The 12,296-nt window shown below is 41.9% G+C and overlaps 1 protein-coding gene and 1 long non-coding RNA gene across 2 annotated transcripts; both read right to left on the reverse strand.

The window, feature by feature from the left end:
* Positions 1–802: 802 nt before the first annotated feature.
* LOC134127016 (uromodulin-like) lies at positions 803–2,846 on the reverse strand. The gene is made up of 5 exons (XM_062561590.1): positions 2,618–2,846; positions 2,268–2,513; positions 2,029–2,191; positions 1,635–1,746; positions 803–1,271 (listed from the first exon to the last, which is right to left on the reverse strand). The coding sequence occupies exons 1-4, from the start codon at positions 2,770–2,772 to the stop codon at positions 1,663–1,665; spliced, it is 648 nt and encodes a 215-aa protein (XP_062417574.1). The 5' UTR covers positions 2,773–2,846; the 3' UTR covers positions 803–1,271; positions 1,635–1,662.
* A 1,521-nt stretch (positions 2,847–4,367) lies between these two features.
* LOC119221235 (uncharacterized) lies at positions 4,368–6,933 on the reverse strand. Its single transcript, XR_009955963.1, has 4 exons — positions 6,826–6,933; positions 6,156–6,224; positions 5,730–5,793; positions 4,368–4,514 (listed from the first exon to the last, which is right to left on the reverse strand). It is a non-coding gene; the product is annotated as an uncharacterized LOC119221235 (long non-coding RNA).
* Positions 6,934–12,296: the final 5,363 nt, after the last annotated feature.

Consider the following 12,296-nt stretch of genomic DNA (forward strand, 5'->3'; position numbering starts at 1 on the left):
GCTCCATCAACCTGAGCTAAATAGTGACGTCATTACAGCACCAGGGGTCCTATCGGGGAAATACCTTTATGTATAATGTAACGATATCACTTCCATCTGGTCATTTGATTGATGGAAGATGTATTCTATCCCCCATCACATTACTGAACAGCAACCATTATACATGTCACATGATAGGATTGTATTGGGAATAATATTCTGTGACTTGAATATTCATCGCCAATTTCCTTTTTACATTTACGTTTTTCATCGTTTTTAGCTGTTCAACCAACTCCTTCTACAGACTTAATGCGATGGGTTTCAAATTCAGTCAAGATGCTCTTAAGGAATTTGAGAGGAGAACATTTAGGTGAACGACCTCAATGTGGTTTTATTATCCAATCTGCCCCATATTTCCTGCTCGTTCTGAGCACATTTCCATGAAATTATTTTCACGTCACCTAATGGCAAAAAGAAATGACACATTCTATAGTTTAATGTACTAATGTTCTGCAGCCGCCATTATTCAACATTCTCAGTCATTCAGCTCTCGTAACTTCACTGGACCCAAACTTTCCTGAGAATATCAGATTCAAGGTCTCAACGATGCTCCACTAACCCAACTGCATATTGTAGAATACAGATAGTCAACAATAATTCCATAAGTAAATGTTGTATGTTGCACATTGAGCCTGATTGGTTTCATCTACTTGGTTCAAACTGGATGTCACCAATGCTTCCATTGAAATATTTACATTGACAACTTTGGATTTAGAGGACACAAAGTTTAGAATAAAAGATTAAATAATCATTGACGCTCATGTTGTTTTTCCCACTCCCTTTATTATATTTTTGGTGTTTTCTTTGCTCTTAGTAATAACATAATAAACAACAGCACGTCCTTGTGTAATAACAGTCACAGTTTGCACTGACAACCTTCACTCAGAGTAACTTCCATGTCAGCAGATTCTGTTGCTGCTTCCACCAGGTTCATTCAGGCTGTTTAAAGAAGTGAATTAATATGTATTTAAAGCACCAGACCCTTAAAACCCTCTTTGATTGGTTTTTCATTCTATTTTTCTATCATTTATTTCACCAGAGATTATGTTTCATTTCTAAATCTCGTAATAATTAGCAAGAATCATTGGATATATAAAGAATGAATGAAAGCATCGTCCCAGGTGACCACATGAAGACCTGCCAGCGTTGTTTCACAGCAGCAACATCTTCAAACATCTGTTGAAGAGCCGTGAGGTTTGAGGCTGGTTGATGGAGCTTCTGTCAGGAATCAGCTGAAAAGACAAGCAGACATCACTGATGAGTCATGACTTCTACTTTGTGTCTGATGGAGGGCAAGTATGAAAGATCATGGAGTCACATGACATTCATGCTCCTGAGAGGATGAACCCTGACCTTTCCTCTGGAGCTTCCTCCACCAGTAACTTACATCCTTTATTCGCCTGTGGAGGACTTTAGTTGATGATGGAATAACATTTAAATCAGAAAGTCCTTGATTGTGTGGTTTGTGAGTCTGAAATAAGAGTCACTGTACAACAAGAACCCGTAGCCACCTGCACGTTTTATATATGTATTAAAACTACTGAGGCATTCATGCAGTAATTCATTAATTCAATCCTAATGAACTTTAAACATACCAGGTCAAAGGTCAGAAGGGAGCGGTCTTTAATTACTCCAGGCCATAGTGATGAGGGCTGCAGTGTTGGACCTGGAAGACCTGCGCCTCCTTTTACTGCTTGCAGGGCAGGTCTGTAAGACAGGCAGCATGTTCAGGGTTAGACTGCAGCCCGTGTGGGCTCCACGCAGGTCCACAGCACAGAACCCCTTTGGCTGTTTATGTTGTTAAAGTAGACATTTGTTCTGGAGGGAGAGACTTTGAGCAGGTTACATTATAACGTGATAAAGAACTCAGCTCCAGTAACAAAGCTGCAGACATATTAATGCATGAGGGATGATGCTCCTTCAGCAGGAGAGGAACCACACAGGATCATCACTGATGGGTAAAGCAGCCTCTTCTCTGCTCCTGCTTACCGGAGCACAGGTTGTTCCCTCTTTGGGGCACAGCTCCACTTTGCAGTGCAGGTAGATGGCAGATGTTTCTCCAGAGAACTGGAACACGTTGAAGGAGAAGACGTTGGAGGTTCCCAGTCCGTTTCCCTCCACCGTCACCGTCTGGTCGGCTTTGTTGGGGCATCTGCTCAGAAACAGGAAATCAGGTGAGTTCACCTGCTGCGGATCCTTGAAGCCGCAGACAAAGAGTTCTGTCTCACCCGGCGATGACGAGGTCGTATCGCGGGCTGCTGTCGGTGGACGGCTGGGTGGTGGCCCAGCAGGAGTCGGTCACTATGGCGACCGCGTCGCCGTCCAGCCCGTCCGCCTTCAGCTGCAGCCACACCTTCTGGTTCAGCTGGAGCTCGGTGCTCGACTCCACGAGGTTCTGGAGTCCTCCGTCGGTGTAGGCGGCCATCGTCAGGGTGTAGGTCCAAGGTCCGGATACGACCTGCAGTACCACAGAGCTGCATAGCACATACACACACACACACACACACACTTCAGCTTCCTCAAACCACAGCAGGCTGCAGGCCAACAAGCAGGTGGAGCTCAGCCGCTCTCCACTCACCTGTCTTTGATCCTGAAGGACAGGCTCTGGACGTCTGGCTTTGTGTAGAAGCAGGAGAAGTCGATCTGTACTTGGTCTTTCCGGGTGATGACGCCGTTCTGAGAGCCGTTCCCCTTCATGATGGTGTTCTTGTAGAGGATTTGGCTGTTGTTCATCTAGATTGAGACGGGAACACGAGGCATCTTCACTTCAGAGGGAGTAACTTGTTCACCTGTTTGTGTGCTGGTTGTGTGAACACAGTGTGCCACACATTCATAGATGAGTTCCTGGGACACTGTCCTCATCTTGAATTGATTGAGTTATCAAAACGGATCTGTTTAACACAGCAGACCGTGTCCCAGTTCGAGAGGTCAGAGACCTTCTCTTCACTCACTCTGAACCTTAGTTGAATTTTCCCACCACCATACTATTATTGTTTTGACTGGTTGACTACCAAACTATACGTTTTTCCAACAATCTATACTATGACAATGCTTCAATCATTTTAGACATTTTTACGGAATATGAGATATGAGTTGAAAAAGTGAAAGCCAAACGGAATCATGCAAGAACATGATGTTCAACAGACAAAACCAAAAATATATTTCATTATTTAATTGTATTCATAGTATAGTGTGTGAAGAACCCACACATGCACATGATCTCAACGCAGTCTGTGCGCTGATGCCTGAGAGAAGTGAGAGGATCCATCCTGAGGATCCTCTCAGGTTCCTCCTCAGCAGAGTGGAGAACAAATACCAGAAGAAATGGGCGTGTTTGCCCCTCAGGGATTAGCTCACCCAGATGAGGAGCTGACGAGAACTGACACACGGCACCCTGAGGAGGAAGGATCGATTCCCAAATGTGGCTCAGGAAGGTCTGCTACAATTCCACCAGAACTCTTAATGATTCATAATATGAACCGTTTGATTTTGTTTTTGCAGAACTATTTCAGGAATCAGGAATCAGGAAACGTTTATTGCCATAGTATGTTGTACATACATGGAAATTGTCTTGTGTCTTGTGACGTTGCAACAAGTCAGCGGCTCAGATGTGATGGCTCAGCGTGGTAGAGGACTCATCCAGAGGCTGGAGGTCATGGGTTCGGTCCCGGGGCACGGTAACCGTCAAGGTCTCCCAATGTGACATTTTGAAACGTTCTCAATAATTGAGCCATTTGAGTGGATCTTGTAAAGCACAAGCAGGTGGAAAAAAATCAGAGTGTCAAATGACTAGTAAGGAGTCCAGAGGTTTTGGGTTGAGATCCTTTATGGAGAGGTTTTAGAGCCAAGAGCCCAAACAAAGGAGACAAATCTACAATGAAGCCAGTGGTTACATCAGATCAGTTAGCTCACTGGGATGAGAGAACACTTTGAAAGATGAAGGTTGTGGGTTCGGTTCCTGTAAGCTGCGGTTTGTTTTAAGATTCAACAGCCAAAGTGAAGAAGACAAGTATTTAATGAAGCAGACAAATGTGTCTGGGCAAATAGCTCCAGGTGAAGACGACTGCCCCGTGAGCATGAGGTTGTGGGTTCTAGCCTTTTGCAGGTGGGTGATTTTTGAGGTTGTTCAGTCACATGAAGAAGTCAAAGGCAACAAACAAACATGACTAAGGGTGAATGACACGGTGGCGTGGTTGCGCCGTCCCCGGTTTGGGTGGCGTCAGACCCGGGTTCGATTCCCACCGCTGTGGGATCATCAGTGTGCATCGCCCCGGTAGAGTAGAGACGTCCGTCTCCTCCCGGGCTTTCAATGAGACACACGCAGGGGGTTATGCTACATTATTCTTTATTAAAATTCAGCTGCACAGCAAACATTTGACAAAAGCTGAACCACCCCCAAACTGTCAAAGTTACTTCTCAGAGTAACCGCAGAGCAGAAGAAGAAACCTGCCGTCCTCAGGTCTGGAAACTGCGCCCTCATGTGGAGAAAAGAAGAGAAGCACAACATTAGAAAATACATCAAATTCACACACTGGAATGAATACTACAACAAATACATCAAATTCACAAACTGGAATGAATACTACAACAAATACATCAAATTCACACACTTGTTGGTTTTTACTTTAGACATACTATTCAATTAATTTAATTAGCACACAATGCAATTTATTTTTCCACGATGTATTCAAAAACCTATTTGTGTACATTTTTATAATTTTTTACGAAATTGCTATATTATTTCTGATGCTTATTACTCTTACAATGATTTTATGTATTTTTTATGAAATACCATATTGTGACATTTCTAAAATTGTTCATGGCTTACTAAAATATATTTTTTATACTTAAGGACATACTATAATATGACTTGTTTAATAAGACTTTTTAATATAATAAATTTATTTGAAATACTATAATATTTTAAAACAATTATTAAATATTGTACAATACTTTTTATGAATTCATTAAGCTGTAGTATAATCATTTCCTACTTTGTCCAACATAACATACTAAAATATTTTTGAATTTCATCACATAATAATGTAACAATTTAAAAAGCATTTTCATGACATCCTATACTACATGTTATGACATAATATACTACTTTATGACATTTTTTACTAAATTTTTTTAACAAAATACTATACAATCTTTAATGATGTTTGTTATATTGATACATGATATATATATATATATATATTATATGATAGTTCTTTGGCTTACTACATCATTATTTTAAGGCTCTTGTCACACTATACAATAACTTTGTTGGCACACTATTCTATGAATTTTATTAATATTGTTGTGACAATGATTTTGTTTTACAGCATATTATACTGAGTAATCTTTCCACGTTTTACGGCATAATGAATTATTTTGATTACATTTTAACGGCATACCACACCATGGTTTTATATAACACTATATTTTGTATTTCCTTGTTGCATGCTATAATTTGAGTATTCTTTTGAACTACATTTTCATGATTTAATATTAAATACTATACTATGACTGAATATTTTTATTAAACATTTTAATTTAAAGTTCTTATTAATACTAATAATCATTGTAGCAATATGATATAAATTACTGTTTTTTTTCAATTTGTAATCAAATACTATCACAATAACTAAAACGTTCCTGCTGCCCCTTTAACAGCTACTAGTAATAATTGAGTTGACACTTACCAAATGTTCCTCCATCCTCCTCGTCTCCTCCAGGACCTTCAAGTGTCTCTGCTCATTCAGCAGCCTGCACAAAGAACACAGACATTTAGACACAAGCTTCAAGAGGCTCCGTCCTATTTCAAAAGAGACATTTTACATCAACTTTAGTGCAACACCGATCAAAACCTTGTACCCAAAGCACAGGGAGGGATATCAGATCTTACACCAACAATCTGATCATATTATTACCATGTGTCTGGTGACACACATGATGGAGGTAAGTGACCACGTTCAACTACATTTAAGGCCCTTTACGTCACATTTTCACAAGGCCCCGATTCATACTGTAATGATATGGATGATGTAACTCTGACCCTGATCTACTGTAAATAAAAACCAGAAACAATCATCATCATCAATGTTTATCAATCACTTAGGTTTCCTTACTTTGTTCATTTCGTCCTCCGTCCGCTTGTCTTGAACCTTGTTGTTCTCCAGCTGCTCCTCCAACATTTTCTGAGAATTCAAAAAGAAACACAAACACTTTGAAGTCACACAATCATTAAAATACAAAAACACCGTCTTTTCTCTGAGACCCAATAAAGAAGAAAAAGGAATGATTTAAATGAGCGATACTTTTATGAAGTAAAGAGCCTTTCTTCAGGTGCAGACTAGAGTTCACTGTTCATGTGTTGCATGATTCAGTTTAGATCTTTTAAGCACATAAACACGTCGTCCCCGCACAGCAGCATGACCCCATGTGATGGATGGAGGGCGCCCCCTAGTGGTCAACACAAGGAAGCGCAGCTCTTTGAGGACGGAGAGAAACGCCAACTTCAAACGAGGGAAAACATTTAATGTTGTTCTTGTAAAACACAACAATCGGCAAATCCATTGATCAACTATAACCAAAGCCAAACAGAACGCTATAAATCAGATTAATTTGACCACTAGAAATCAGCGAAAGAACCGCGCGCACAGACGTTAGCACCAGTTAGCCGTGAGCTAATGTTAGCCCACTTAGCAATGGACGCCGCGACAAGTGTTTCTATGTGTTGGTTTGAGGTAGTTTTGTCGTATTTTCGCCCTTCAGCCCCCAGTCCACACCATAACGCACCAGTCAGTCTCCTTTCTTCCATCAGGTCTCCATCGTCACGAACAGTCGGGCAGCGGAAGTTACAGCTCAGGGGCCTGTCGGCCATCTTGGACGCGTCATCAGGGCCGCTCCATCAACCTGAGCTAAATAGTGACGTCATTACAGCACCAGGGGTCCTATCGGGGAAATACCTTTATGTATAATGTAACGATATCACTTCCATCTGGTCATTTGATTGATGGAAGATGTATTCTATCCCCCATCACATTACTGAACAGCAACCATTATACATGTCACATGATAGGATTGTATTGGGAATAATATTCTGTGACTTGAACATTCATCGTCAATTTCCTTTTTACATTTACGTTTTTAAGCATTTTTTTCTGTTCAACCAACTCTTTCTACCGACTTAATGTGATGGGTTTCAAATTCAATCAACTTGTTCTTAAAGAAATTAAGAGGAGAATATGCCAAAAACACGGTATTTAGGTATACGGCGTCAATGGCGCCTGTTTCAAGAATATTTTCATGCAAATATTTTCACAAAGTCATGACGCCAGCTGATGGCAGAAATGACACGTTTTATAGTTTAATGTACTTCTATTGAGTTCAACAGATTGACTTCAAATGTGGTCAGTATAGCCTTATGACATCAACGATGCTTCAATATTGGTTTTACTCTGTTGCCGTGGTAACGCATTGTTTGTCATGAAGGGTCTTACAATGATCAAAGACTCATGGATCTCTGCTTAAGTGTCATAGTTGATAAATACTTCATTTTGGGTTTTGGCTTGTGCACAAATGAATAGCACCCTGACCTGTGTTCCAAAGAGCAGCCCCAGCACTACATGTAACCTACATGTAAGGCATTTATTAAGTATGTCCATCACATTAAAGCCTGTGCTGTAAGCAGCTACCACCTCTATCAGAGGTTTTTGGATTCCTGTGTGACTTTTGTTGCTTTTCTATCACAAACTCCTCCAGTGGACTTTGTCCTATTTAACGTTGAGAATGTGAGTTAAACCTCAAAAACTCTTTTAAATGTAAATTTTACGACTGGGCTTGAACCAACAACCTACAAGAGCAGGCTCTTTTGCTGCACTACGTCTCCACACGCTTATTTACTTTCCACTTCTCGTATTTAACCTTAAGACTCAACTCAAACTTCAAAGCCCAAGGATTGATCGCACATTCATCCTTTCTGGTATTTGACCTGGAGACAACAGGTTAAACCTCAGAACTCTTTCAAACCATAAAGCACATCCCAAGGAAGGGGCTTGAACCCACAACCTGAGACGGCAGGTTGGAGCCCGCAGCCCTTCAGTTGTTACCTTGTGCCATTCACCCTCACGGTTCTTTGTAACTGAACCTCAAAGCGCTTTCAAAGTTCCTGGTTTGAAGCAGTGACCGACTGCAGCCACTTCAACCTTCCATCCATCGCCCACCCGTTGATGCTTTAATTCTAAAGTTGGTTTGAACCTCAATACTATAGATTCTCAGGTTGGAAGCCACGACAGTTCCATACCGTTGGAATAGATTTGCAGGTCAAGTAAAGTCACAGTCGGTTCCACTACTTTAATGACTTGCTACAATCTTTTTTTCACTCTATTGGACATGCTTCGACTACTGCCAGTAACAGCTGGGTTTGAGGAAAACAACCAGCGAGTATAAATAAAGTATTGTGTCTAATTGTTAACGTGGATAAGTGTGTCCATGCTGAGATGATTTGTAATCAGATACAACCACCACGTGTGTGTTTAAAAGGTTTTTAATGATGTAACCCCCCCGTCTCCACACAGCAGACGTCCCTGCTGTCATTACTAGAGTTTGGCTTTGTTTGGCCATAGAACAGCAGATAATACATCTTAGTACATTACCTCTGAACTTTGACCTGGTCACCGGGACGTCATCCATTCATCCGTTTTCATTTCAAAGCCATTAAAAGGCGATCAAAATGTTTTCATTATCATTATTACAATTGGGTTAAAATTGTCGGACAGAAACAGACACCCTGGTAGAGACCTGTCAATCACCAGTAGCCCCGGCCTAAAGCATCCCCTGCTTCATCAGAGGCCTGGCTGCTGCAGGGGGCTATCGTGGGGGTCTCATGAGGGAAGGAGCTTTGGACCTCCTGGAGGTTGTGTGACACGTTGATCTGTACCAACTTTTGGATGAAGTCGTCCCTCTGGACGACGGACCAACCGAGAGCCAGCTGCTTGTGTGTGTGTGTGTGTGTGTGTGTGTGTGTGTGCAGTTGTCATGGTCCAGTCAGGTCGGAGTATCCTGAAGACACTGTCAGGCAGGATTGATCTCCTCCATCCGTGGAAGCGTTCCTGTAACACAGCTGACCCCCCAGTTGCGTTACCGTGTCATTTTGTGACACGGATCAGAGTGAAGACGAGCTGGAAATAGCCCCCGCTCTGCTCTGACCTTGAACTCTTGAGAGGAGATGACGGGAGTGACGTGACACACACACACACAAACACACACACACACACACACACACACTGTACACAGGTCCATGCACAGACAGATTATTTTATAATATTAGATTTAAAGAGGTAGAATTTTGACCCCCCCCCCCCCAAAAAAAACACTAAAAGAAGGAACCTGAGAAGCTTGAAAACCTTTAAGTGGACAATTAGACTTTTAAGACAAAACAAATGTAAAAAGAGCTGAAAGAAAGCAGAAACTGGTTTGAGAACATTTGTTTGACTCATCTGCATTTTACTCTGAAAGAGCCACTAGAGGGCAGAAGAGCACCAGGAAACGCACCAGTCCTCCTCAATCCTAAAACACGCACATGACCTTTGACCCCCAACCGGGTGGACTTTTAACTTGAACTGGAAAGACAGTTGTCGGGTCCTCCAATATTATTTTACTGTTATAATCTGGAATGAGGAACTGAAATGTGACGAGTTTCAGATGTGGAAGGAAAAGCTGCGGAGAGAAGCTCACTCGCCGCTGAAAGCAAACAGAAGAAGAGACGCGTTGCTCTGCATCAATAAGTCTGTCGTTTCTCACAATGTCAAGAAGAGTTTGAAAAGAAAACCAAAGTCCATCATCTATATCAACAAATAAAATGGGAAATACATGGCTGCTGTCCGGGGCTTTTATTGTGAAAAGAAGTGGATTTAATTTGGTGTCCTGACTTTGTCAAGGTTAAAAAAAGTAATAAAGTTTGACGTTTTGCATCAGTGTTTTTTATAATAAATAAATAATCGCCTGAACTGGGTGTTCTGGTCGGTGCCTTTATTCACGCTGTATTGTTTTTTACGTGTTGATACTAGTTATGTTTGTTATTTATTTAGAGAATATTAATTTTCTTTGCTACCTGTTTTTTATGGGTTCTTAGAGCAGCACACTAACGTCAGGAATGACACGCACACACACACACACACACACACACACACACACACACACACACACACACACACACACACACAGAGGGAGGGAGGGTGCAGAGGCCCAGTTGGGCGAGCTAGCGCTTCTCTCTCTGTCAAAGCTGCGTGGTCCAGATTCCTGAGAGTGTGTGTGTGTGTGTGTGAGTGTGTGTGTGTGTGTGTGAGAGCACTTTAGAGTGACTGAGACAGTGAGGCTTTATGTGACGGCGCACAAACAGAAAAAGACACAAATCCTGAAATCAATCCTCTTGCAATTTTAACATTCAAAAAACCCAACTGTTTCCTTCCATAGAATTAGATAACAAATAAATATGTTTACTATCCTTTCCTTTATTCGTACTTATTCTCTATCCTTTATGTTTGACATTTACTTTTTGTGTGTAGATATTTTAATATTAGATATTTTCTAGTCGGTGTCTTTTAATCCAACGCGATGTGACGCTTCCAAATGAATCCCACTGTTTAAAAAATCATTTATGTGATATTGATAAGAAAATCTGAAATTTACTTAGTCCCAAACTATATTTCTTTACACCTCAATACCACAGAGGAAAAATATCCAGAGTTTTACACCGTTATTTGGTCAAATTGGGACTTTTCAAATACATTTAGAGATTATTTATCAGATAAATTATATAAACTATGAATAGATTTACTTACCATCATTTATTGCTTTACTTGCTTGGTACAAAACCTGATATCAGCTTTTTGACATAAAATAATTAAGGCTTTCACTGCTGATGCTGCGTTAATGTCCCACTGTGAATAAAAGCCTCCACTGGCTCTCATCATCATTCTGTATTGATTACTGATATTTGCTTGGTGTCGGCCACGTTGCTGCTGATCCGTATTCACTAACTTAACCGACCCATTGGGAATTTTAACTCACGTGAGGTTTTATTTATTCGGAGTCTCTTTCTCACAGAAGCAGAGGCGACGCTGTTGTTCACCCGGGTTTTAATTGTCGTTTTGCATTTGTAATAAAACTACTTTTCCTTCCTGTGAGCTCTTGGTTTCAGTTTCTGCTTCTTCTGGCTCCAGCAACTTTGTTCCATTCCTCATTCTGTGGCATAATTACGGCTTCATAGCCGTCTCCACTGCTCGGGCTCGCTGGAGATATTTCTCTCTGCTTCCTTTCCTTTCCCTTTTTTTTCTCTTTTTTTTGGTCTTTTTCGGTTTGGCTCTCATTAATAATTCACAGAGAGAGAATGGGGAAATTTTAGTGCAATTTGCAGCAGCTGAATCCCTGTTATTGTTTTGCAGGGAGAGAGGAGCTCGGACGGAGGCTTTGTAGCCTGAATGTAGTTTGGCTGCTTCTCCCTGACAGGCCGCACATCATTAGGGAGGTGAAAGAGATGGAGGGGGGCGGGGGGGGGGGTACCGGCTCCGTCCAGCCAGTCACACACACACACACACACACACACACACGGTCCTCGTCTGTCTGCCTTGATGCTCTGATGATCGTTTGCGTTTTATCGGCCGCGCGCTGAATCGTTTCGCAGCGGCCCGGAGAGAAGACGACCAAGAGGACGGGGGGGGGGGGGGGGGGGAGACGCTCGCTGAAGGAGAGGCCGTCCTGCTGCACCTCGACGCGCCATCGTCCCGCCGAGGGACACACGGAGGTTAAAGCAGCGGAGCAGATCCATTCCTGTGTCTCGTAAGATCTCCCTTCATCACAAGCTTCTCTTCTCAACCAGAGTCCTGCTGTGTGCCAAATGCTCGTATTTCAACCAATGCGCCACAATAGTGACATTTCACACACTCAAATGCATCTTTATCAGTTTATACGATTTCAACTTTTGGGCTTCTTTTCCTTTTCAGATTCCATTAAATTTGAAGACGCTTTATTCTCATTTAATTTCTTCCACATTTGTTATTCGACTTTTGCACCAAACTTATTCAACGATTTCCTCCATGTTTCCTGAGAAAAAGGTTCATCGTGAGCAGTTTGCCAGTGAAGCCAACTGTGACTGTGTGTGTGTGTGTGTGTGTGTGAACGCACAAAGCACCAAGAGCAGAGACCAGGAGCGTCGGGGCTCGGAGGAAAAGGATAACCCCTCCTCCTCCTCCTCCTCCTCCTCCTCC

This window comes from Pungitius pungitius, chromosome 3, assembly GCF_949316345.1.
Source record: "Pungitius pungitius chromosome 3, fPunPun2.1, whole genome shotgun sequence".
Taxonomy (NCBI): Eukaryota; Metazoa; Chordata; class Actinopteri; order Perciformes; family Gasterosteidae; genus Pungitius; species Pungitius pungitius.

What these genes read in the sequence shown, in the direction of transcription:
- LOC134127016 (XM_062561590.1), bottom strand. Translation starts at nt 2,772, where the DNA reads ATGAACAACAGCCAAATCCTCTACAAGAACACCATCATGAAGGGGAAC. An exon ending in TCCTTCAGGATCAAAGACAG is followed by an intron (nt 2,514 to 2,617) that starts GTGAGTGGAGAG and finishes TGTGCTATGCAG; the next exon opens with CTCTGTGGTACTGCAGGTCG. An exon ending in AGGGAACAACCTGTGCTCCG is followed by an intron (nt 1,747 to 2,028) that starts GTAAGCAGGAGC and finishes CCTGTCTTACAG; the next exon opens with ACCTGCCCTGCAAGCAGTAA.